Raw genomic sequence first — 26,199 nt, forward strand, 5'->3', positions numbered from 1 at the left:
CACTGCAGCCTGTCCCAGTCTCCTCCACCCGCTAAGAGCCTACCAGGCCGCAGTTGATGGAGATGCCCTCCTTGGCTCTCTCGCCCGTAGCTCCCGTCCGCTTCAGCCTCTCCGAGCCAGCCAGGTCGACGAAGTGGAACTTGGCGGTGAGGGTCTCGTACTCGCTGGTGGCCTGGGATCCCTCTGGAAGGCCGGTCACCTGGCAAGCAGACAGGCTGCAGCGTCAGCGCCTCCCGCAGGGGAACGGGGCTTTATCCCTCTGCTATGATAGATCCCAACCCGCCCCCTCGCAGAGCAGCCCGCTGCGGCTCCGCTGTCAACCAGCACGTGGCAGGGAGACGTAGGAACTAGCCTGACAGCGGCTCACGCCTGCCGTGCTGTGGGGCGAAGGGCGCTCCCCTGTCCCTCTCGCGCAGTCTCACCAGGTCGGGCTGGGCACAGACTCGCATTTGGCACAGGTGGATGGTGAAGATGGCGTGGGAGCGGGAGCTCTGGACATTCATCTGGGTGCTGGCGGTTGTGCGGGACAGAGCTCCCTGCTTCAGGCACTGGATCAGCTGCAACAACAAGGAAAGGGTTCAAAGAAATGTCCACCCCAGCCTGCTGGGAGGTGGGGAGATGCCAGAGTGGGGAGGGCACCCTAGGTCAATGTGCCATAGTCACCCTGGGATGGGGGCAGCCGAGCCCCTGCATGGCATGCAGGCTCTCCTGCCGAGCCATCCAGGCCCGGGTGCCAGGGCCCCGCGCTGGGAGATCCCTGCCCAGTGGCCACAGGGAACAAGGGAGCAGGCACTGTAGGGAGACCCCGGAACAGCCCCGCTCACGAGTCACCAGGAAAGCCAAACCCCAGGCAAGAGGCCAGGGCGGAGGCTAACTCAGGGTCTGTGTGCTCGGAGACGGGATTGGGAACCCGCCCATGCACAGCCATGGCGAGTAACGTGACACTCTACAGACCGAGGCCCTGGTGTGCTAGGTGCTGTACAAATGCTGAGAGACCACCCCAGCCCCAGCCCCACGCAACTGACAGAGAAGGGACTTGCAAAGGTTACGCCGCAGCAAGTGGCCCGGTGGGTAACAACCCAGCTCTCCCAGGGCCCAGCCCAGAGTCCTAAGCACTGATCTACGCTGCCCCCTGTGCTCTCTGCTGCACACGAAGTGTCCAGGGGCAGCAGAGGAGGCATTTGACCTCCAGGTCCTGAGGGTCGTTTCTGCTATCCCCAGTGGCTGGGAGACGTTCCCGCTCACAGACAACGCACAGGGCAAGGGCTTCTCCAGGACCAACCCCCTCCATGCGCTTGTGCCAGGAGCTACCCACTTGAGGCAGCAGTAGAGACGCGTCCCGGCTTCACGTGCTCACAGTCCTGTCTTTGGGCCTGACTCATCTCCCCTGGGACCAGAGCCTCCTGCAGCGATGCCTGGTTAACAAACGGCTCGTACTGCGTGCTAGGTGAGCGATTCCCTCGCCCCGGCGCTACAGGATGGGGGCTGCATTCCCACCCCCCCTTCGCCCCAGGACGCTGCTCCCATGGGAGACAGGTACCACGTGCCAACGACACAAGGGGGCATGGGAGGGCTGGGCATGGAGCCCAGACGCCTGCCCTCGGGTAACAGGGGACGAGCACGTGGGCACTGAGGATGCCAGCGGGATGGCTCTCGCTAGGCCCTGCACCACATGGCACAGAGGGCAGGAGCGGGGGCCTGGAGAGAAGGAAGGATCCAAGCACACAGATTGAAGGGGTAGGGAGTGAATCATAGAATATCAGGGTTGGAAGGGACCTCAGGAGGTCATCTAGTCCAACCCCCTGCTCAAAGCAGGACCAATCCCCAGAAAGATTTTTACCCCAGTTCCCTAAATGGCTCCCTCAAGGATTGAGCTCACAACCCTGGGTTTAGCAGGCCAATGCTCAAACCACTGAGCTATCCCTCCCCTCTGGGGACTGGCAAGGAGAGAGTTAACTCTGTCCAAGCTGGGCTCCCTTCTTGCTGCAAGGGGGGCTGCTGAGTGTGGGCAACAGGAGAGGGCTGGGATCAGCAGGGGGACAATTCTCCTTCGAGGGGGGGCTAGTAGAGCAGTTTTTTGGGGGGGGGGGAGGGAAAATCCATTCACAGTCCATCCCCCTCCGCCCCTCCAGACCAGCTTTGGGAGCAGGGGCACAGTTGTACCGCGAAGCCACCACAGGAAAATCCAAAGCGTTCGGCATCCTGGTGCAGTGCCCTGATGCCACCCAGGGGCGCATCAGCCGGGCACATGTCAATGCCACACCCTGAGTGTGTCTGTCCCAGGGCGGCGGCAGCCAGAGCCTCGGACAGCTGGCTAGGAGAGCTTCTGCCCTGGGGCACGCTAGCTCCTGACTCCCCTTGTCGTCACTGGGGGCTCTGCCCCTCACAGCACCCGGCCCCTCCATTCTGCCCCTGCCCGCTCTCCGGCGATCCAGAGCAGCCGACCCCCCCGCAGCAGCCAGGTCCCGGGCGTCACCCACCTCATCCTGGGAGCTGATGAGGCGGGAGGTGACACCCGTGGTGTAGATGCTGCCGCTGGCATCCTCATGGATTTTGATGTTGGACTTGCGGTGGCGGGAGTCAGGGTCCCGGGCACTGTCGAACAGGTCCAGGATCTCCTCGTTGTAGAGCTGTGGGGGAGGGAGACAGGGCAGCGGGTTACTGGGCGGCACGAGGCTTGCTGCAGAGCCTGGCATGGGGCTTCACAACTTACCTCCCGCCACTGCGGGGTGCACAGGGGCCGTGCTCAGACCCCTGGGGCCTCCTGGCTCCCTCCAGGTAACCCGACCTCCCCCATATGCCTCCTGGGTCGTCCCCCCCACCTCTCCTCCAGGTACTCCCAACCTCCCCCCCAATGCCTCTTGGGTCCCCCCCCTCCTCAAGGCCTCCCCTACCCAGCACACGCAGAGCAGCACAGTGCCAGCGTGCTGTCCCGATGATCCCTAGCTAAGGGCACAGACTGGAGCAGTGAGTTCCCCAAGGCCATGCGCCAAACCAGTGGCAGAACCAGGAATAGAAAGAACCCAGGCATCCTAGCTCCAGGCCATGCCCACTAGGCCTTGCTCTCTCCTTAAAAGCTCTCAGAGAGCAGACAGGAGGCCGAGGAGCCAGCTCACCGCACCTGGCATTCCCCCCATCGCCATGGCCGTCAGTCACCCAGCACTGTCCGTACGTCTGGGGACCCTGCTGTCCCCCTAGTTATCTGGGACTAGAGTCCGAGCAGGGTAATTATCCAGAGCCCAGCAAGTCAGGCCTGGCCCGCCGGGGGTGGGGTGGGGTGGGGTGGGGGGTGTCATCACTGACAGATTGACCTGCCCCGGTGGAGAAAGGGGCTAATTAGGGCTCCAAGCCGGGAGGTCCCCAAAGGCAGGGAAGCCAGAGCCAATTCTGCACCTTGCCCTGGATTAGCTTTGCAAGCAAGCGGTGTATCACCAGCCCAGCTACTGCTCCCCTGCTGGGAGCAGGAGCAACATGGAAGGGGCGAGCACTGAGCAGAAGGCGGCGGCGGAGGAGAAATGGATTTAGTGCCTGTGGCTAATCGGGGGAAGGGGCAAGAACAGCAGGGCAGGTGCATTGAGCCCATCCCAGTCACTACAGGGCAGGAGAACGGGTGGGCTCAGAGGAAGCCCCCTGAAGGCCAGGTCCAGAGGGGCTATGTAGTGGCTCCTCCTTGGCAGAGCAGCGTAGAACAGACAGGCTTCACCCCATCTACGATATTAACAGGCCCCTCTTTACCCTAATATGCAAGCACCTAACAATCTACCGTATTTATCCTCACGCCTCATTGTACAGATGGGGAACGGAGGCCAGAGAGACCAAGGGACGTGCCCAGAGAGTTACCTTGGGCATGCATGGCAGAGCAGGGAGGAAAACCCCAGGTCTCCGAAATCCTGCCGTAGGGCTGATCCAGGCTGTGACCCTACACGAGGGATAGGTAAAGTGACCCGGCCGTCCCCCTTCCCCAGCCACCACCTGCAGATGGGATCCTGCCCTGGAGTGGTGGGCGTGCCTGGCCTCCCATTCCTTCGCCCGGCTGGCTGACAGTTCTATGGGTGGCACAGGCTGGGACCTGCCCATTTGCGTAAGTGACGAGAATCCAGCGAATCATTAACAGGGTGGGTGGTGCGCTGAAGTCCCAGAAGGAAGCTGGGCTGGGGCCTCACTGCTTGTGGTGCTAGACAGGCTGCAGATCTCAACCTGGGCCTCTCGCCCACCCGGCCTTCGCCAGAGATGCTGGGAGGCCATGTTCCGATCACAGGGTCTGGGCCCTGGCCCAGGACACAGAGTGGAGCAGTGAGTTCACCAAGGCCACATGCCAAGTCAGGGGCAGAACCAGGGGTAGAAGCCAGGAGTCCTGGCACCTGGCTGGCATTAGGCCCGTACGCAGTTCATTGCAAGGATCCCAGCTCAGGGGCTAGCGGGAAAGCACCGCAGAGCGGCTCTGAAGATAAGGCTAATCCGTTCCACTGTCCCTGGAAGTTAGCTCCAGAGCAGTAAAGCCTCCCCTCTAATGAACCTGCCCGGAGAGGTCACAGGACACGGGTAAGAGCACAGCAGTAACAACAGCACAGGTAATTACCTTGCATGCTGGCAGCCTCGGGAGCTTTAACGGACCCCCACTATCACCCCAACGAGAGCACCTTTTATTCCAGCTGTGCATACCACGGCACCGAGATGCAGCCACCTCTGGGGTGGAGGGCAGCTATCAGCACACCCCACTGCGGGAGAGGGGACATTGGGGCAAACCAGTCCCCACAGGACTGCGCTACCCTGCTGGGTTTGCAGGGAGCGTGGGTGTTCAGCGTGGAGACGACAGGCGCTATAGGCCAGCTGAGCCGGTCCCTGCATGCGTAGTGATGTTCTGGCAAAGCAGCCAAGCAGGCAGCTAAAGAAGGCCTTATCTACCCTGGCCATCTCGTGCAGCTGCAGCCAGCCAGCCAGCCGAGGAGCCGGTAGTGTGGCCTAGTGGCTAGAGCACTGGCCTAGGACTACAGAGACCTGGGTTCTGGTCTGTTCCCAGCTCTGCCACTGGCCTGCTGGGTGAGTGACTCCCCCTCTCAGTGCCTCAGTTTGCCCATCTGTAAAATGGGATCATGATACTGATCTTCCTTTGTAAAGCACCTTGAGCTCTCCTGAGGCAAAGCGCTAGATACCAGCTGGGTCTCGATGATGCGACGGTAAAGCCTGAGCTCTGCCTACACTAGGGCCTTCGCGGTCACTGTGATTCTGTGGATCGCCTGGAGCGAGCAAGGCTGGGCACAGCCTGCCGGGGGAATACGAACGGGTGACTCTGAAATAGACCAGAGGGGTTTGTCTGGCGGAAACTCCTGCCTCATGCTGGGACTGGAGGCTCCAGAAGCCCAGACATCTAAGTTTCTGAAACTATTTAACAGGCAAAAATATCCTGACCAGAAAACAGACAGGACACAATAAACTCAGCAGGCAGCCCCCAGCTCCAGCACTGCCAGTGTCATTAACCCTTGCAGCGCTGGAGTCTCTGCTGTCGCCCCAGCAGCCTCTGGGCTTTGTCAAAGCTTCTCTATAGCCGAGAAGCTAGCATCTGCCAGCCCGGCCTTCAGACTGGACGGCTTCTGGTGCTGAACCTACAGAGCTGCAGCAAGGCCAAGGAGAAGGGTTTTCAGATGTAGCTCCTCTTAGCCTAGGTGGGATGGTTCAGTCCACGTAAAGGGTCCACCAGCCACCCCGTGGCAGCCACGGCGTTGGCCAAGTTTGCACAAACTCTCCACATGCCAGTGCAGTGGGGCCAGATCCTCAGACATAGCTTCATTGAAGTCACTGGAGTTACCCAAGCCCATAAACTCTAACAGGGCGTTCCCAAAGTGGGTGTCGCTGGGAGGAAAGGGATCGAGCAAAGGGAAATGTAGGCTGAATAGCAGGAGGTTTCGACAACAGCGAGATCTCCTTTGGCGACTTACGCGGTGGGAGTCCCAGCACCCTGTGGCATTCACAAGCAGGACTGGCTGGCTCTGGGGAAGATGCTATAGGAGGGGGAGACGGGATCTCACAGGGTTCACTGCAGCACTTGTGTCGGATCCTATAGCTCATGCCCAGGGCTGGGCAGTCACACAACGCTGCTGGCGGAGGGGCACTCCCCGCCGTACTGAATGAGAAGCAGGGTTAACCACCACTCAGAATAGCCTCGCCCCGACAAAGGGATTTCAAAGGAGGTGCCAATGAGCAGGAAGTCTTCCCGCGTCCTGCTTCCGTGCCAGCTCACAGGCACTCAGGGAAGAGCCAAAGCCCTGCCAAGGCAAGAGATCCTTGGGAACACGGTCGCACTTCCGGCTGCTTCAGATCTGGGGCAGAAGAGATGAGGAGGGTGTCATGGAAGCCGGGAAGGCTTCCTATTGGGGTAACTTACCCAGCCAGGTACAGGGGTCTGAAGTCATACGGGTCTCAACTCTTTGCCCAGATGGAGAAAATGGAGCTCAGAGACTTTCCAGGGGGAACTCTGTGCTCTAGTGGTTTGGGCCTGATCATCTGGAGATGTGCAATCCACTTCTGGTTCGGACCCAGGCTTGCCTGATCTTTGGCCAGTCACTATCTGTACCTCCATTGTAAAATGGACCATTGGTATTTATCTAATTCATCAAGGTGTTGTGAAGCCCAAGAAAATACTCCTCTGAAGGGATAGATATACAAGGATCATTGAGGGCACTGTGTCAGCAGTGGGATTAGACTCAGGACCTCCCTGCTCCCAATCTTTCAGTCCTTTCTAGGCTATATAGCCTTACAGCAGATGCTTTCTCCTCTACACTTTTCCAACAGGGGAGGCATTTCTATGTTGAAGTGGGACTAGTTTTCAGATCACTTGAGATTTTACACATTCTAAAAAAAAAGCTCAAGTTTCAGGATTCCATGAAATTACGCAAAAGTGATTTGGCAAAATAGTGTCACAGTGGTTTTCCGTGATTTCACAAAATCCCTCTCACCCAGCTCTAGTCACTAAACACAAGGATGGCATAGTCTGGATCGATTATACCACAGCACACATTTCTCTATCAACATGATCCGAAAGTAAAATGCAAAGCCAATCCTTTGAAAAGCTCCTGGCTTTTCCACATGCGTTTGGGGCATTACCAAAATAGAAACTTTGTCAGAACAGTGGGGCTAGCTATATACAGCCTTCCTGCATTCGCCCAGATAAGTCATTCTAAACCCATTCCTGTCCTGAACTGCTGATGGATGCTGCATTTGGTTTTTTCATATTCCACCCCAGAACTAGCTGCGTGTGGGTAAGAGCTGAAGCAATCACAAAGTACACAGTCTGCAAGGCATGATGGGATCGTTCTAGGTGAAAGGTGCAATAAGAAAGGTTTGGATAATGATAGGAACATGCTAAAATTAGGCTCTGGAGACTGAGAAACAGGGCAAAGAGGTGGGAAGGGCCAGTACGTTACTTTCAAGGTGATGAGAAAGCCTGAAGCAATAGATGGGGTGGAAGGCGCTTGAGAATTCCTGCTCAGCTGGGGAAGGCTGGGAAAACCTGCATCCTTTGTACAGAAACTGGACTTTGGCCCAAATCTGGATGCAGACAAGTGGATGCAGAGTACACGGACTGCAGTGGAGCCAGCCCTCCAGCTCCCAGACACAGAGGGGGCACAGATAACCAGCACCACTGCCTCCCAGAGAAGCCAGAACATAAACAGTCAGCACCATTTTATGTAGGGCCCACAGCACGTGCCCCCCTGAAGCAGTGCATGAGCAGCTGTGGTTTGCGGTCGCTGGGACAGACACCCCCACCCATACCCTGTTCCGGGGTGTGGGAATGGCAGCTCCTCATGTTCTGGGGCCCCAGCTTGCTCCCCCCTCGCTCACACCCACCTCCAGGAACTGGGCGCTGACTTTGAACTCTGGCACGGCTGTGCCACGCTCCTGCGCTGCCCGCTTGCGCCGCTCGATGCCGCTGAAGAGATGGGAGATGGCCCGCGGGATGATCCCGTGCTCCTCCTCCGAGATGTTTGTGTCAAAGCCGGTGCCCATGGTGTACGTCTTCCCAGCGCCGGTCTGAAAGGGCACAGGACGGGCACTTAAGACAGCCCCAGGGCGCATCAACCTAAGAGCAGCCCCCTGCAGCTCCAGCCCTGGGCTGCCAAACCCAACCTGCACCCGCCCCTCCCTGACTATTCCCCAACAGCTCTGTTGATGCCCCAAAATCCCAACCCACGGCCCCCCCAATATTCCAGCCCTGGGCCTCTGCCCCTGCACCCCACCAACGAGCCTCAACTCCGACCTGCAGGCCCAGCCAAGCACCTTCCCGCATGGCTTTGCTGGCGCAGCCAGATAGCCCACAACTGCTAACAGCCGAGCCTGGCTTCAGTGCAACAGCCCAGGTTTACCGCCGAGACACAGGACGGGGACAGCCGGTACCTGGCCATACGCCAGCACAGTGGCATTGTAGCCTTCGAAGCAGCCCTCGATGAGTTTGCTGACGCAGGTGGTGTAGATCCGCTCCTGCCACGTGTCCAGGTCGAACACAAAGTCATAGGTGAACGCCTTGTCCTTTCCCAGCAGCACCTGGGGCTCCCCAGGCGTCACTGAAGTGCAGATGTGGCATCCCTCAATCTTCTCCTTTGACAGCTGGGGACGGATCCTGCCAGCGGGAGAAGACAGACAACTGAGGACACAACAATCTTACTTCTCCCAGAGCACCCTGCATCCCTGCAGCAAGGGGGACCACCTTGCCCACCAGTGAAATGCAGCCACCTCTGGGCTGCAACCTGACAGCAGCTGCTTAACCACACAAAGTAACAGTCTGGAACAGGAATACCACACCCAGGTGAACCTGCGGGATGCAGGCTTTAGAAAGGCAGCTGGAATTTGGTCAGGGTGGCCCCCCGACTCTTGAGACTAATGCAGTAAGATACTTAGAGACCACACAAAGGGTAGGGACCGAGGTGTTACTGTCACCTCAATGTTGCTGGTTCAAATCCCCCCAGTCAGTAGCTACTGACAGCAATTCCCATGTGATGGTTGCTTGGCCCGTAGCAAGTGATATTGGTGGGCCCCAATATACACACACTGGTATATGAGGGACAGTAAATTGTGGGGGAAGGTTTATGGAAAATATCCTTCTGCTATTACAAAAACAGTTCCTTATGATTATTGGTCTTGCAGTAGCTCATAGGAGCCCAAGTTATGGATCATGACCCCCTGGGGCCAGGCGCTGTACAAACACAGAACAAGAAGAGGGTCCCTGCCCCAAAGAGCTGATGATCAATTGTGAGACAAGAGACCACAGGCGGCTGCTGACAGACGACGAGCACAAGGAAACACGGCCCTGCCCAAGGCTAACAGAAGTCTTAGGGCTGGTCCACACTGAGGCGGGGGATCGATATAGGAAACGCAACTTCAGCTACGAGAATAGCGTAGCTGAAGTCGACGTTTCCTATATCGAACTAAAAGTACTTACTTCGGGTCCACGCGGTGCAGGCAGGCTCCCCCGTCGACAGCGCTTCCTCCTCTCGGCGAGCAGGAGTTCCGCAGTCGACGGGGGAGCGCTTCTGGGATCGATCTATCGCGTCCAGATGAGACGCGATAAATCGATCCCAGAAGATCGATCTCTACCCGCCGAATTAGGCGGATAGTGTGGACCAGCCCTTAGAAGCACCTTTCCTATTTATTAATGGCTCCCTGGCCTAGTCAGACGCCTATCTCCCTCCTCCTCACATTCTGCTAGAAAGAGCAAGACCCATGTTTTCAGCACTGGCCTCTGATTCTGGAGGCTTCTCTTTCTGGGGAGCCCATTTTGAGACAATTGGGGCCCAATTCCCAGAGGTACTGACTGTCCCGCAGCTCCCACTGACGTCAGCTGGATTTCCTTGTGCTCAAACCCTCTGGAAAAAAAAAATATCAAGGCCCACTGTGTCTCAGGCTGGGCCCCCCAGAAGCAGAGGCACCCCAAATCCGTGGCTGCTATTGAAAGTTTGTGTTGACCAGCTCCCATTTTCATTTGCACAATAAGTGGGTCAGGTCAGAAGATGCTGGATGCTCCCTAAAGACTGTTCCCAGGGGCAACTTGGGCCCTCGGGTGGATTATTTCTCCTTCCAGACCTCTCTCCCACTCCTTTACTGCTTGCAACCCCTCACCCCATTAGATACGTAGGGGTCCCAGCTGCTAATTTATGGCAGTGGGTGCATCAGAGTGTCCTAACTGGAATACGGGTTTGGATGACCTGGGCACGTACAAACTACTAGGACAGGTAACACCTGGTTTAGATATGCAGATCCTCAATCTGCAAGGCATAGGTACGTAGCCCCCCACATCTGCGCACAGCCCCAAACTGCACACCCAATTCAGGGATCTAGAAGAATGCATGCTCACTCATTTAAAATGTTATTTATAAATTCCTAGAGGGACCATTCTGATCACACAGTCTCATCTCCGGCATAACACAGGCTTTCCCCAGTAACTTCGGAATCAATCCCATGATATGTGGGTGAGCTAAAGCAGATGTATTAGAGATGCACATTCTTGATTTCAAAGCTTCAAGGGATGGAGTATCCACCACAGCCCTGGGTAAGTGGTTCTGGTGTCTACTTACCCTCACTGTTCAAATAAAACACAAACCTGTGCTTTATGTCCAGCCTGAATTCATCTGATGTCAGCTCCCAGCCGGTAGAACTCATCGTTCCTTTGTCAGATAGACTACTGCAGTGCACATGTTCAATCCACATCATTAAAAGCTCCCTTGACGCAGTTTCCCATCGTACAAATTCGAGGCTTAAACATTTTTGCCCAAAATCAGTCATTAAAAATAAACCCTGGGGTAATCCGAATATTGCTAATCAAAACAGACAAGGGAAAGAGACAATACAAACCCCACATGAGCGAGACCGGGGAAGCCAGAGATGAAAATCAACCCAATCTGAGCCAGGAAGGGAAGAGCTCGGCTAAGGGTCTTTTCAGTACTCGCTCTCAAGTTCTTCATTACCTTCTAAATCACAGCGCTGAAGGCCAGAAGAGACCATGAGCCAGTCTGACCTCTGTAGCTCACAGGCCATCAGCGCCACCCCAGCATCCGCACAACCCAAATCAGATCAAGTAATCGTAATTTCACACACACACCTAAAATACTGCTGTTACACGGGAATCAACAAAGAGAAATGTACTGCTAACAAAATGACCTGCAGCTTTGCTTGTGTAAGCGGGGGAATGGTCCCGCTATTGTGGGGAACTTTCCTGGCTTCTGCACTACCCCGGTGAAGTGGGCTAGCGAAAGGATCCGAGTCCTCGCTCCCACTTCCTTTACCCAGAGGCCTCCCTGCCCTTGAGGACTCCCCTTCCACTCTCCTGTCTGGCAGAGTCCTCGTAAACCCCGACAAGGCTGGGCCCAGGATTCCTGGGGGGCTTGACCCCCAACCCTGCTGTGGTCACCTAGGACAGGGGCTAGGGTGTCCCCACTCCGGGGTACTCTCTTTGCACTGGGCACCTCCCTGACCCACTGATCATTTTATACAATCTAAAGCAAATACAAATTGTTTAATTAACAATTATTTTTAAAAAAAAAAGAATAAGGAAAAACGGGAAAGGTTAAAGGAAACACATCACCCTGCTCTGAGGCAGGGAATATCACAAGCAGTGTCTCTGGAACGTCAGGGCAGTTCACAGTCTGTTCCTTGTAGGTCCCGGGCCTCCTTCTCAGGCCCTGGCTGTGCTGCAGGGACGCTGTGGGTTGGACACTTGCTCTGGCGGTGGCCACACGCTCTCAGGCTCTAGGTGGCAGGACCCTTCTTCCCAGCGTCGCCCCCGCCCTGTCAGGGTTACGATCCCCCTCCAAGTCTGGCCTGCAAGGCCTCTTGGCTGAGGTATCTCCCTGCGCTGGGCCCACTGCCAGGGTCCCCCTCACTCTCCCCAGCTGCTCACCGCACCCAGCTCCGGACTGCTCCAGCCCCAGCTCCAGCTCCACTCTGCCTCAGCACGGCTGCTGCTGCTGCTCTGCCTCCAGCTCCCTGAGCTGCTTCTCTGGCCTCTCTGGCTCTGGTTGCTACAGCTCTGCCCCCAGGACAGGTCTGCTCTGCAGGCTGCTTCTGTAACTCTGCCTTGGGGCTGCAGCTCTGCTCCCAGCAACTTAGCTCAGGCCCCTCTCTGTCCTGGCTGTGCTCTGGCTTTGGGGCTGCGCCTCTGGCCCCTCTGGATCTGGCACGGTTCTGCTCTCCAGCTCAGCTTGGGCCCCTGCTTTCTCCTTAGCTCGGCCCCACTCAGTCTGACCCAGGCAATTCCAGCTCACACGGAGGACGGGACCTCCCTGGCCTCCTGACCCTCTGATTAGCCTGTCAATCAGGCTGATCTGGAGCATTGGCCTCTCCCCATTGTTCCTGGGGACTGTCAGTCTCAGACTCCTGATTTGCCATCGACCCTTCCCCTTTTAGTGCTGGGAGCTAGCCAACCAAAACACCCCCACTGAATGTTAGTAAGGGGGCAACAGTCCCCTTACACTTGGTAAAACAGCTGCTTTTGCTGAGATTTTAAAGTCTCCTATTTTCTGGGGATCGGCCTGGCAGCTCTGAAGCTGGCTTGCCTGGGAAGAATCAGGGAGAAAAAACATGACACCAAATACCCTGATAAAAACTCTTTTTGGAGACTTATTGACAAAACTTCCCTCATTGGCTGTTTTATAAATACTTATATTAATTCCTTTAAAGCCATGGAAGCCAATAGAATGGACCACATGATTAATACCACCACCCTCTCACTAAGTGGGGCTTATCAAATAGTGTCCGATATTATCCTCAGCTACTGTTTAATGTACTTTAGCCATGGGTGAAGCAAATCCTGCATGGCCACTCTGTGCCTCAGTTTCCCCATCTGTAAAGCAGGGATAATGATATCAAATACCTTTGTAAAGCTCTTTGAAATCTCTGGATGAAAGATACTGTGTAAGCGCTAGGTGTGATAGACTCAGACTTTAAGGCCAGAAGGGGCCATCTTGATCATCTCACCTGGCCTCCCGCACATCGCAGGCCGCAAAACCCCACCCAATCCTGTAATAGACCCCTAACTACTGGCTGAGTTACTGAAGTCCTCAAATCATGGTTTAAAGACTTCAAGTTAGAGAATCCACTGTTTACACTAGTTTAAACCTGCAAGTGCCCCATGCTCCAGAGGAAAGCAAAAACCTCCCAGGGTCTCTGCCAATCTGACCCGGGGAAAATTCCCTCTAGACCCCAAATCTGGCGACCAGGTAGACCCTGAGCATGTGGGCAAGACCCACGAGCCAGACACCTGGGAAAGAATCCTCTGTGGATAGTTTGTGTATCACTGAAGGATGGAAAAGGGTATCAGATTATGCCAGCACAAAAGTCTCACTAAGTGGGGGCTTTTCTCCAGGGTTCCCAGGCTGGCACTTTGTTTAAAGCCTACAAACAGCAGAAGGCTCAACTGGGCCCTTTGGGCCAGAATTTCCAGACAGAGCTCAGCGACCACAGCAAGGTTCAGATTTTCAGAAGGGCTCAGCACTGGGGCCGCTCAGGTTTCTTCTCCCCAAAGACGTTTCCTTCCCTGTCCCCTTGGACCAAAAAAAAAAAAAAAAAAAAAAAAAAGGCTTTTTGACAAAAACGATGCGGGTGGAGGGGCTGTGTGTGTGTGTGTGTGTGTGTGTGTGTGTGTGTGTGTGTGTGTGTGTGTGTGTGTGTGTGTGTGTGAGAGAAACATTTTTGGTCAACATTTTCATTGTTTCTTGGGGGGGGAGGGGAGTAAAAGGTTTTAAAATATTTCTTGCAAAAAGAATGGGGAGCTTTCAACCAGCACCCGACATGCACAACTTGCGTGAAAGCCGGGTTGTAAGGGTCACAATGGGAGCAGCAGGAATAGCTAGCCCCAGCTGTGGCTGCCGAGCTCTTCTGAATATTCTGGCCGACTGCAACTTTGCATGGCCAGCTGCACCCTCCCTGAGATCTCTCCCGAGTCACAAGAAGCTACTGTTAAATGCTTTGGCTTTCACCCTAATGCCCAGTAGCACCCTGCTCTTCCCCTCCCCTGCCCTGCTTCCCTATGCCACCCCGTACAGCTGGGAGAGCTGGCACCAGGCCTGCTGTTCGCTGCTCTGCTTCTGTGCTAAGGGAGGCAGACAGGACCCACAGTGTTGCAGGGCTCAAGCTTAGACCAATAAGCTGAGCCAGAGGGTCTGAGCTAGGCAAGGTATTCCTGGCTGAGTCCTCAGACCTGATCCCACCAGATACCCCGCCCAACCACTCAGAATCCTGCCTCAGGCCAATGCCTGGTGTCAGCTAACACTGAAGTTCTGGGAGTGCCTAGAGGTACAAGTCAGGATAGAGGCCCTATAGTGACTGCAGAGTTGCCACCTTTCTAATGGCTGGTAATCGGACCCCTGAGGCCCCGCCCCCTGCGCTGCCTCTTCCCCGAGGCCCCGCCCCCTTCCCCGCCTCTTCCCCAGATTAAAAAACAAAAAACCACCAGGGCTTGTCAAATGGCACCCAGACACAGAAGCCAAAAACCGGATGGGTGACAACCTTACAGTGGCAGGTGCTGTATAACTTCACCAGGCAAATGCACTTAGCACATCACCCCATACCAGAGATCTTTTAAACCAAGGGGACCTGAAGGGTGGTGTAAAATGAAGAGGCAGGGGATGTGTTCAGTGTGACAGGGAAGGATGGGGCAAGGGCATGAGAGCTAGGAGCACTGGGATAAAACTGAGCAAAGGAAATCAAGACTGAACATCAGGAAATGCAGAACAAAAGTCATGAAGAATATAAGAAGAGAATAATCCTTTATTACCCAGCACAGAGTTAGCAATGAGTTCCACAGGCTATCACATAGCCCAGATGCCAAGAGCTTAGTTGGACTCAAAAGAGGGCTGGATATTTACAAAGATAGTGATAATTTGAGAAGGTTCTTTTAAAAAAAAAAAATTATAAAACCTCATGCTTCAGGGCATGAGCCAACTTCTAAGTGATGAGGGTCAGGAAGAAACTTTCTGTGGGCAGGTTATTCCTTAATTTTCAACTTGGTGGGTTTCTTCTACCTTCCTCTGAAGCAGCTGGAGCTGCCCCCTATTGGAAATGGGAAACTGGACTATGCCAGTTCCTAAACCTGTGCTGGCCGGGGAGCAGGCAGATGGACGGGACCGGACCTACTGACATTAGAGATGGAAGAAACCTCCAGTAGGATTAGCAGAGCACACGGATTTGTTCACCTTGCACAGCCCCTGTAATGCTCGCTCCATGCCTTGTCTCAGCTGCATTCTTGAGAGCTCCCAATAACAAATTAGAGACGGAAATAGCCACACGATTACCCTGTATAACTAACGAACTTGCCTGATCATGTGTCTAACGGTTACAGTATTACAGCACTAATGAGGCCAGACAGATGGTGCCATTCTAGTCACTGTCATGCCTCAGGTGGGTAGGATAAGGCCCAGCAGATCTATGTTCACAGAAGATTAAAATAAAGCCAGGGACAAGACTAGACCCTTACAAATCAACACTCAGGGTTGTAATCCCAGATCTGCCACTGACCCATCATGTGACCTTGCCTCAACCTCGCTATGCCTCAGTTTCCCCACCCGCTCAATGGGGCTAATCACACTGACCAGCCTCACACAGAGCCAGGAAATTGGATCCAGCAGTGTTTGCAAAGCACACTGAGACCCCAGGCCAGGAAAGTGTTCGTAATGAAAGCAGTGAAGTTGCACCAGAGGTGAATTTGGCCCATTGAGGTCAGAGTGGCATGAGGCCTCCGTGCGGCTCCCTCTTGGTTATTAAAGCCGTGCTGAGGAGTGGCGGGATGCTACGGACGTTGGAAGGTCCCGTCAGAATCCATGCAGCCCAAACAGCAAAGCGGGGCGGGGACTTCGCTCCCAACCTGATCCCAAACCCACGGGAGTCAGAGCCAAGACTTCCAGTAACTGCAGGGGCTGCTCCAAAATGCATCAAGCATCGCACTTGTCCGCCCAGATGCCTAAGCCCCTTTGGCAGTTAGGGAGTTACCCACTGGTCCCAAAGCGGCACCTAAAACAGACCAGGGCTTCACAGGCAGGGAAATCATCCATCGGGCCAGAGGGGAGGCAGCCTCCTGCAGGCACTGCCCAGAAAGGATCAGACCCGAGCCCCATCTGCACTGGTGCTGAGAACAGTTTTACTGCCAGTTGCGCCTTCTACACCGGAGCACAGGACGGGGCTTGTTCCAGCCACATGAGCCGCTTCCAGTCTCCATTTCAGGGGCACAACAGCTGTCAGCCACTTTTCTAGGGTAGAAGGGGCTTGAAAGTTCCCAGAGCCCTATTAGGAGTGGGGTGTGAGCACCAGCCCTGGCTCAGCACCCGCTCCCTCCTGCTGATGGCCCCACAGCAGACATGACACCAACAGCATCCAGGGGGCACTGGCAATGCATTCTGGGAGTACAGCAACCCTTGGGGCTGGATGCAGTCAAACTGGCCGACAAGCCCATAGACAAACCTATTCACCATGGGATCACCGGCGCCGGGGGTTCAGGGAGGGGGAGAGGGAAAGGAGATGGACACAAAGGACCGCACAGCGTTCACTGTTAGCAAACAGCCCTGCACGACACTCCGGCTGGAGCCTTCCTGACCCTCCGGAGGGAAGAGGTGGGGGTGTGACGGATGCCACAGCTGGGTGCAAGAGGGGTTGGGGGAAGAGGAGAGGACAAGAGTCCCCCGCCCCACTAAGGCACATCCAGCTGGCTGAACTGTTTGGAGGCGCGGGTGGTGGGAAGGCAGCAAATAGATCTGGTCCGAGCAAGGACCATTGGAGCACCAGGGCTGACTGACACGACCGGACGGAGCTGCAGATCCTTCCTGCAGGGCTGGTCTATTTGCAAACCTAGGCTTGGGCCAGCTGAGAGAGCCAGGAACACACAAGGCAGAGAGCTGCAGGCTGACAGACACAGTGGTAGAGACAGAGACATGGGCAGGGGGAGAGAGCTTGCCCTTTCCAACTGGGAGCTCTCGCTGGGCCGATGAATGACAGTGCTGGGCCCCCAGAGCCAGGAGGCTGCTGTCTCGCAAAGTGGCACTGTGTGCCAGGGAGCCCCTATCCTGCATCCGGGCTGCGCCGGAGCCAGACTAGACAAGGAAAGAGAGACACACAGAGCAGTTTATAAAGCAAGAGAGGCGGCACAGGGGGCGCCCCGACTGGGAGCCTCTGTCTTTTCTTTCTTTGCTGGCAGGATGTGAAAGCAGCTGTCACCATGGCAAGATTGTCATGGCAACCAAGCATCTGCCGGGAGAGGAGGAGGGAGCGGGACACTAAACCCGAAAGGGTGAAAAGCTTTGACTGACACTGACGCACACACACTTATAAAAATCCCCGGTCAATTTCTTCAGTGGCCCGGAGACGCACAATGGCCAGCTTGTTCAGCTCCGTCACCATAAGCCAACATTTACAGAGGGGGAACCAATTGGGCTGGCGTCCAAAGTCTTGAATGGGCACTGGCCTAAGAGCGAGTGCGCAGTCCCCACGCCAGCAGCGAGCGATTCAGGGAGCCTTCCCCCACCTCACTTCCTCCTAGTAAGAGGCCTCAGCGACCCACTGCAGAGAAATAGCTGGTCCAGAAAGATACTACGATTCCACAGAACCGCGTCAGACGGGTCCCAGGCTCCATGGGATAGTCTGGAAGACCAGGGGTTCATTCCCCAAATGTTCTGTATGGCACCCAGCACTCCAGGTGTCAATCAATAACCCAACCGCACCATGGACCAGACAGGGAGGGAAACCAGTGTTTTAAAAAGGGGATGTCCCCTTGTCCCGCCGTACACAGCTCATCAGGGGCCACTAAGAAGCGTTTGATTTGATAAGAGTCTTTTGAAGCCCTGTTTGCGCACAGCATCATTGCGGATGAAGTCTGCGCAACTCAGACCCTAGGACTTGGGTCCCCTGAAGCTCAGGGCACAAACCCAGATGATCTGCCGAAGTTCTAGAGAGGGTGCTGTCCAGTCACCTCTCCAGTCACCTTTCCCCTTCCATTGCTAAATTCTCTCTATGGGAATATTTTTACATCTATCAAACTCCGTTCTGCCCACAGCACTTTGCCAATTAACACTTGAACAGCCCAGCACAGACCTGGCCTAGGCTTTCAAGAGATCTCAGCTCCCAACAGCCCCCACCACCCACTGGGAGCTGAGCAGTTTTGAAAATCTGGCACTAAATTAAATCTCCACTGCCTCCTCCTCCTCCCTCCCCCCCACTCCCAGCATGGTAAGTGTACAGCAACATGGAAATGCAGCCACTTCTGGGGCAGAGGCACCATTAGACTGCATGCAGCATGAACAGGGGAAGAGAAAAAACACAACCTTGGACACTTGGGCAAACCCTCTGCTCTTATGAGAAGTGTCCCACCAGGCAGGTGAAATGGGGGGTGTGTGTGTGTCAAGGCTGTTTCCCCACTCTGGCATGTCAAGTGCAGAAGGTGGGGGCCCGCAAGGATTCTAAAAAGGAATACTGGCCACTCCAGGCTTGTATTAAACTCCCAAGGTTACAGCTTCTCTCTGACCTTGGATGGGTAGATTCTGCCACCACCCAAGTGCAACCCCCCCCTTTTGGAACCCAGGAAGGCGCACTTGGAAATTCCTTCCTGTGGGGTACCCTCAAGCCCTGTCACCCCCCTCCAGGGAAGAGCTGAGAAAGAAAACAAAGGAAATCAGCTGTTTCCACCAGCTAATTAAACAACATGTGCACAAACCTCTTAGGACACAATAATCCAATTCTATTCTTAAAAAAGGTAAATTTTATTAAAAACAAACAAGAAAGAAAATGCATTTGGAACTTTGTTGTTTAATCTAGCAAAAAGCCTATTACAAGGATTAAGCAACAAGATAGCTCTCCTGAGGTCCAGCTTAAAGGTTACAAGCAAAACAAAAGCACCTGGGGTTAGCACAGAGCTGTCCACAAGCCATAAAGAAATAAAAAGTGATAAACCTGATTGCATCTTCCTAGACATTTCCTGATCCACTTACATATCTGGGGTTTCAAATAAGTAAGTTTCTAGGTATGATCTGGTGATTTCCATACCTGGCCCACAGCTTTTTACAGATTAGCTCCAGCCCTGTCTCTGCTCTGTCCCCTCTCTCCGGAGAGCAGAGAGAGACAAAGGGAAAGTTTTCCCCAATTTTAAAAAGTTCTAGCCCTCCCATTGGCTCTTTTGGTCAGGTGCCCACTCCCTTCCTTTTACCTATGCAGGGAGACTTTTTCACCCTTTACAGGTAAAGCAAGTAGAGAACAACTACTATGAGGGATTTTATAACTAAGTGGCTGGGTGTTCATAAAAGGGAGCTACCCCCCCACCCCCATTTATCACAGGGGGAAAGAATTATTTATCACCCACGCAAAGCAGACAGTTTTTAAGATCTCACCCCAAAACCCACCGAGACACCCACCGAGCTGTGCCCACTAGTAGCATTAGAGTTTGCCATGCTGTCTGGTCACACGTCCACACGAGGGCTTGGTAACCTGTAGCTCAAGCTAGGGCCTGCTAATGCTGTTTGCACAGTTGCCCAGAGCAGCTGCTGTATGGATGTGGCTGTAGAGGTCCAAGGGTCACCCTGCACTGGACAGCAGGGCAGGCAGAGTGACAGAATCATTAAATAAAAACAATGCAAGGTCTCGGGGCTGCAATGCACCTGACCAGGGAACTCTCCCCTTAGCGGCTCAAGACACACACACACACACACACACACACACACACACACACACACACACACACGAGTTTTCACACAAAAACACCCGATTGATGAACAATCAATGGTCTGGAGGCAAGAAAACCTCTGTTCAACGCAAGTCAGTATCCAGGCCAAAGATTACCTCGAAAGACAGAAGATTCTGACGTAAGATGGGGGGGGGGGGAGAGATCCCCTACATGGTGGAGCAGGAAGCCATACATTTAGGGAGGATAGAAATGTCTCTTTGGTGCACTCAGCCAGCAGCTGGCTCAGACAGAGGGTTTTCTTGTTTAGTCCAGCTAGCTCCACTTTTCAAAGGGATTAGACTAGCCGAGTGGACAGGCTGCTCAGAGTCCTTGGGGGTTTCTACCCTGTACCACTCAAACATGGCTAACGTTGGCCCCGCTGGAATTTGGATGGGGTGTTGCTGCTATGTTAGCACCATCTGCCCCTGGCAGAGACCTCGGAGGTCAGGTATGGAGCAGCAACAGGGCAAACAAAAACAATGCGGAGTCCTTGTGGCACCTTAGAGACTAACAAATTTATTTGGGCAAAAGCTTTTGTGGGCTATAACCCACTTCATCAGATGCATGGAGGACAAACACAGTTGTAGCTTGGCTGTGGGCGGGGTGAGGATCGCAAGCGTGAACACTTCCATCTTGGCCAATGCACCAGGGACGCCCACAGCTAGAAGTATGAGCTACAGACAGCGAACAGTCCCAGACTCGTGTCCTCTCTGGATCAGCCCAGAGGGTCAAAGCAACTTGGAGGAATCCAGTCCTGGTTCTAGCCACATGCCCTGGCCTGTTTTTCTAGCTTGGAAGGGCAGAGCAGACCCTGCCTGAGCAGAGCGCTGCCTAACGTGTAACCTACATCTGCTCCGCTGCAGCTCTGGCTCCTGGCACCTCGTCGACAGCAGAGGCTGTGCTGGTCTATTTCTGCAGCAGCCGTGCGTGGATGACTCACACTGAATCCGCCACCCGCTCCAATCCCCCTGAGCTTTCGATGTGGTGCGACTGCCTGCCTAGCCAGTCCCCTCCATTCTCATTGGGCATCTGAACCACGCTACGGGGGCCTCTGTTCCAGCCGGCATCTCAGTGCTGCTGCTCAGCCCCATGCATCCTCCCCAGCTTAGGGGTCGCTCCTGATTTTAGAAGGCACCCGGATACTGTTTGAGGGCAGCATAAGCGCCTAGGTCAAACTTATTGGCCACCAGTGTGATTAATATTCTCCAGGTCGCTAATTAAAAATATTGACTAGGACTGGACCCAGTATCGCCTCCCGAACGCTTTGGTCCATATGCTGTTACTATTGTAAGTGCACCGTACTGCAGCAACAGGATAGCCATGACCCATTTTTCACCACCGCTTTGCCATTCTCCTGTCCCAGTCTCTGTTTCACACGTTGGTCCCTCATCCATTGCAGAAAGGACGCAAGAGATTCCAAGGAGAATGGAATCGCCTCTCAAGTGGCAAGAGAACAAGGCCTCTTGTTCTGGCACTGGTAAGATCGACCCAGAGCGACCCCCCCCCCCACAGCACAAGGCACAAGGTCTGCTGCCAAGGTCCAGATCCACAGTGTTGAGCAGGTGCAAGTGCCCAGACAGACCGGCTACCTTGGGACACACCCAGGAGAGCTGCTGCTACCCAGAGACCACAGTGAAAGGCCTTGATCCCCACCTCCCTCCCTCATGTCACCATGTGCCCTTGATCACTCGGCCCGGTGGTAGCATTTCACCTTAGCGTACATGGTGGCACAAGGTGTGAGATGGGGAGAATCAGGCTGATGTGCATGCTGTAGCTCTGACCACGGCAACATCTTGCCAGCAGAGGACTAAGCCTCTGACTACAGCAAGAGAGGGCTGCCAGCCTCCCTTGGGCAGGGGGGGAGGGAGGGGAGAAAGAGGATCGGTAGACATGTTCAGATGGGTTCTCTCCAAGGTACTTACGCAACCCCCCTTACTGGGGTGCACTGACCATCAAACCCACTGCCAGGGCGTTGCTATTACCCCATTGTACTGAGGTGAAGTGAGGCCCAGAGCAGCTATGCAAGGCTGAGAGACTTGCCCAAGGGCATACGGAGTGTCTGTGGCAGAGGGGGGACTGGAACCCAGGTCTCCAGAGTCCCAGGCTAGCCCCCTATCCACTGGCCATTCTTCCTCTGCTGCAGCAAGCAGCTCAGCCGAACCTCCGCTCCAGATCTGGGGCTTTCCCTGTGGGGCTGGGGAGAGATGCTGGGACCACTTTGTCCTCTGGAGGGAAGGGGCCAAGTTCCCACATGGGGGAAGGAGAAGGAGGAGTCACTGGCTTAGGTGTGGGTTGGGTTGGGCCCTGTACATGGGGTGGGAGGGGAAGAAGAGTTTGCTGTCTGCACATGGGACTCTCTGGTTGGTTTGGACCAAATTCAAGCCAAAGTGAAGCATTTAATTACAGCAGCCAGAAGGCAGCTCAGGCAACTGGAGAAAATCAAATGAGGCTCCCACAGGACTGTCGGGCCTGATCAGCCAGCGCTCTGCCCTATGACTCAGATTAAAAGACACCATTAGTCACCTCCCAGCAGGGCATTAACTTGGTCCTCAGCGCGCCTGCCTGAAGCGGGGATTGGACGTTTGAGCTTTGTGCGGAGGTTCTAGGAAGACCTCCAGCAGCAGGCAGAGCCTACGACCGGACAGAATGGCCTAGCGTCTAGGGCACTCAACCGGGACTCAGCAGATCTGGGTTCAATTCCTGGCTCTGCCGCAGAGTTCTTGTGGGACTTTGGGCACACCCTGTCATCAATTTTGTGCCTCAGTTTCCCAATCTGTGCTCTGGGGTAACAGCACTGCCCTGCCGGGGGTGGGGGGAGATAGAGAGTAAATACATGAATGGCTTGAGGGGCTCAGATACCCCAGAGGTGGGGGCCAGATAAGGGAGAGCTCAACGTGTTTAATTTAACCAAAGGGTTAAAGGGCAACTTGATCCCAGTCTACAACCATCTACCCAGGGAACCCGAGGCTGATGATAACGGGCTCGTCCGCCTAGCAGAGGATGGTCTAATGAGATCCAGCTGCTGGAACTTGATGCTAGACAAACGCAAACAGGGAGGGTCATTAACCCTTGGAACCACCTCCCAAGGGCTGGATTCTCCAGCACTGGCAAGTGTTAAATCAGGACGGGGTGGTTTGCTCAAAGCCCTGCTCTAGTTCCACCAGGAATTAATGCAGGGGAGCCCTGTGGCCTGGGTTACACAGGTCAGACTGGGGGATCCCTCACCCCAGAGCAGGTCCTCTCTTGTTCCTGTGCAGGGGGCTGCACTAAGGGGCACCCCCCACGTTACCAGGGTTGTCTCCAACATGGTACTCCCTACAAGTTCAGTTTGGCCACAGATCCCTGTAAGGACCCAGCTCAATGCAGCCTTTGCCCAGCAGGAGCAATCCTTCCAGGGGGCACTCCCTGCCCTGCCCTCCACAAGGCCCAGGTTCAATTCCTTCCCTCATCCCTGGGGAGTAGACCAGGAAACACCCTAACTTCCCCCAGAGGCTGGGGACTGCTCCTCTCCCTCCCCCCCAACCCCTCCAGCCATTCAGGAGCCGCAGGGCCTGCCCCCTCTGCCTCTCTTGAGCCCCATTTCCCAGAATGCATAGCTGCCTGGCCCCTATAATCCCTGTCTCTGGGCTTCCCCAGGCTTAGGGAAGCCCTTTAAATCAGGCATTGGGCAGCCCACACGTGCAGCTCGTTAGCTCTGGCATGGTACACCTGTGCTGAGCCACGCCGCCTGCCCTCCGTGTTTCATTGCAGCAGGCTCTGGGCGGGCAGGAGACTGGTTTTCAGAGAGGAACAAACATACAGGCTTTAAACCAGAGAAGACCCCGCAGAAGGGAAACTCCACCCTCAGGGGCCCAACCAAAACCCCAGCAGAGGAATACAAGGGGCAAACATTAGCAGCCAGTGCTCCATGCGTAAGCTAGCCTCACGCAGGGCTGAGGGGCTGGCAGGCCAGCTATAGGCTTCTGCCGTCCGGATCCTCAGTGGAGTCTCGAACAGCAGCACCCAAGGCCGTCCGTATTTGTACTGGAGTCTAGAGCCACACACTAAAGGAGCTTAACAAAAACAAAAAAATTTTATATATATATTACACACACACACACACACACACACACACACCAACCCATCCCTGCAGAAAGAATCGCGCTGACGTGCCCTTTGCAGCTCCTCTCCGATGGCTTGGCTTGTCTGTTTCAGCCCTCTCCTGCAGCCAAGTGGCAGCTTGTCTCTTACTGTGTGTTTGTACAGCCCCTAGCACAATGGGGCCCTGGTCCCTAGGCACTGCTGAACACAAATTCTGGACTCTACTGGGTATTTCTACCCTCCCAGAGACGGGTGGAGTTCTGATCCGGAGCCGCCCTCCACGCCCTTTGGGGAGATTCTGGGCCCCCATCCCTACCAGCCCCTGAAATATTTGTGCGAAAGCAGAGGCTGGTCCATGCTCTGTTATACCAGTGACACTGCAGAGGAACTCCACTGCCACCTGCAGAACTGGCAGCAGCTCCTATTTCCTTGCAGCCCCACACCTGTCCCGCAGGCCCAAGGCTTTCTCCTCCCTGACCCCTGCCTTCAAATGGGCCGTGTGCACGTGGCCGGCTGACTTATCCCATGCACAAGCCAGAGGGGCTTGGAGTATCTCAAGTCCTTGCCAAAATTGGAGCGGCTTATTACATGAAGTGTCAGTTCCTTGGGGGGCCTTTTGGTCAGTGTTTATCCAGGACCTACACAATGGGGACCCGGTCCATGACTGGGGTGGTAGGCAGGCACTATTACTACTACTACTGACTGATGGGGGACGGGTGCCAGGCAGATCCAGAGGGAAAAGCACCTCCTACTGGATCGCCAGCACCCTCTCCTGCAGCGCCTCGGCATTCCGCTCAGGGTCCCATCCGGGGGGGGGGAGGGCAGGAAGGGTGGGAGCAGGGGAGGGCAGAGGCAGTGCAGCAGCCAGGGGGGGCAGGGAAGGGTGGGAGCAGGGGAGGGCAGAGGCAGTGCAGCAGCCAGGGGGGGCAGGGAAGGGTGGGAGCAGGGGAGGGCAAGGCAGTGCAGCACCCAGGGGGGGCAGGGAAGGGAGGGAGAAGGGGTTGCTGGATTTTTTGCTTTTCCACAGCGGGAAGCTTTGAAGGCTTTCCATGTTCTCAGAGTGCCTGGCTCTTGGAGAGCTAGTTCCCATCTCCAGGCTCCACGCAGGGACACCAGAGCAGAGCAGGAGGGCAGGGCTGGGCGGAGATGAATACACACAGGATGCTTTATTGAGGCTACCGGACACAGACCGACCTGGCGGTCTCCCAGAATCCTGGCCTGGAACCCGAACCCATGGACGGGGTCAACCCCACTGCACCCATGGGTCGAAACAAGACCCTGCCCCAGCACTGGGAACGGGTCCTTTGTGCAGTGGGTCAGAATCTCAAGGCACCGTAACCCACACACCTCCGGGGTGCAGTGCTCTGTCCCATGTAGTGGCACCGAGACCACTTAGAGATTAATGAGTCCGCTTCAGCCTTAGTGAGGGGCCATGTAGCTTTTAGCTCATGCAGCAGAGGCTCATGCATTAAGCTCCAGAGGTCCCAGGTTCGATCCCACTCGCTGACAACAGGAGTCTGTCGGTGTTACAACAGCTCCTGGCTACTGGCTGTCCCGGAATAAATCAATGCAGGATGGAGCAAGGAAGCCATCGAGGGATATTACCATGAAATATAGATGTGCAGAGACTCCAGCAACCTGGTCCAGAGGGGCCCATTTGTCATAACAAACCAGCTCTGCTCAACCGCAGGCACAGGGGGGAGCTGGGGCCATCGGAGCCCGAGCGTCTCACCGAGTAGAAGGTGGGGGTGCCCTCTGCTCCCCTATTTTCTGGACTGACCTCCCCCATCCACTCTTCCCCCAAGGGGATGGGAAGAGCTCTCACTCTGTTGTGAACAGGATAAGAGATTAAAAACTCCACTCACGGCCCCGCCCTCTACATCGGCATTTCCAGCCATGCAATACAAGTGCAAATGGCATTCTCCTCTCGTGCCCGTGCAAGCCAAGTCGCACTATTAGAATGTGTTACTATTTATATCACAGTAGCACCTCTGAGCCCCAGTCTCGGACCAGGACCCCACTGTGCTAGGCGCTGGACAAACAACACAGACATGGTCCAGGCCCCAAAGAGCTTCCCGTCTAAGCAGCATTTCACGCCACGTGTGGCGGTGATACAGGAGACAATGCAAGGAGCGACCCTAACGAGCTTGTAAGTTACACACTCCCATTCCAGCCAAGCAAGGCAAGAGACAGGCGATCGGGGCAGGGAACATTTACCCTGCTGCCGGGAGGGAGTGACTCTCCCAGCCCAGGTGGGCGGACAAGACTCGTGCTATCACGCTAAAAGTAGCGGCGTGGCCATTTCGGCACAAACTCTCCAGTCAGGGAGGCTTCGGAGCCCGAGTCGCAACAGCAGCATTGCTGTTTTTAGTGCGCTGGCACACAGCTGTCTGCCTAGGCCGGAGCCTGGCTCCCAGCCGCAGCAGAGACTACCC

At 55.2% G+C, this 26,199-nt stretch overlaps 1 protein-coding gene across 1 annotated transcript in view; it reads right to left on the minus strand.

The window, feature by feature from the left end:
* The window catches only part of LOC135877875 (kinesin-like protein KIF21B), a 41,705-nt gene extending 31,055 nt beyond the window's left edge, over nucleotides 1–10,650 (minus strand). The window contains exons 1-6 of the mRNA XM_065403402.1: nucleotides 10,592–10,650; nucleotides 8,392–8,614; nucleotides 7,846–8,028; nucleotides 2,481–2,630; nucleotides 423–557; nucleotides 44–199 (exon numbers count right to left, since the gene is read on the minus strand). Coding sequence (XP_065259474.1) covers nucleotides 44–199; nucleotides 423–557; nucleotides 2,481–2,630; nucleotides 7,846–8,028; nucleotides 8,392–8,614; nucleotides 10,592–10,650 — 906 coding nt within the window. The remainder of the gene's footprint in view (nucleotides 1–43; nucleotides 200–422; nucleotides 558–2,480; nucleotides 2,631–7,845; nucleotides 8,029–8,391; nucleotides 8,615–10,591) is intronic.
* Nucleotides 10,651–26,199: the final 15,549 nt, after the last annotated feature.

The sequence above is a fragment of the Emys orbicularis genome, chromosome 4 (genome assembly GCF_028017835.1).
Source record: "Emys orbicularis isolate rEmyOrb1 chromosome 4, rEmyOrb1.hap1, whole genome shotgun sequence".
NCBI lineage: Eukaryota > Metazoa > Chordata > Testudines > Emydidae > Emys > Emys orbicularis.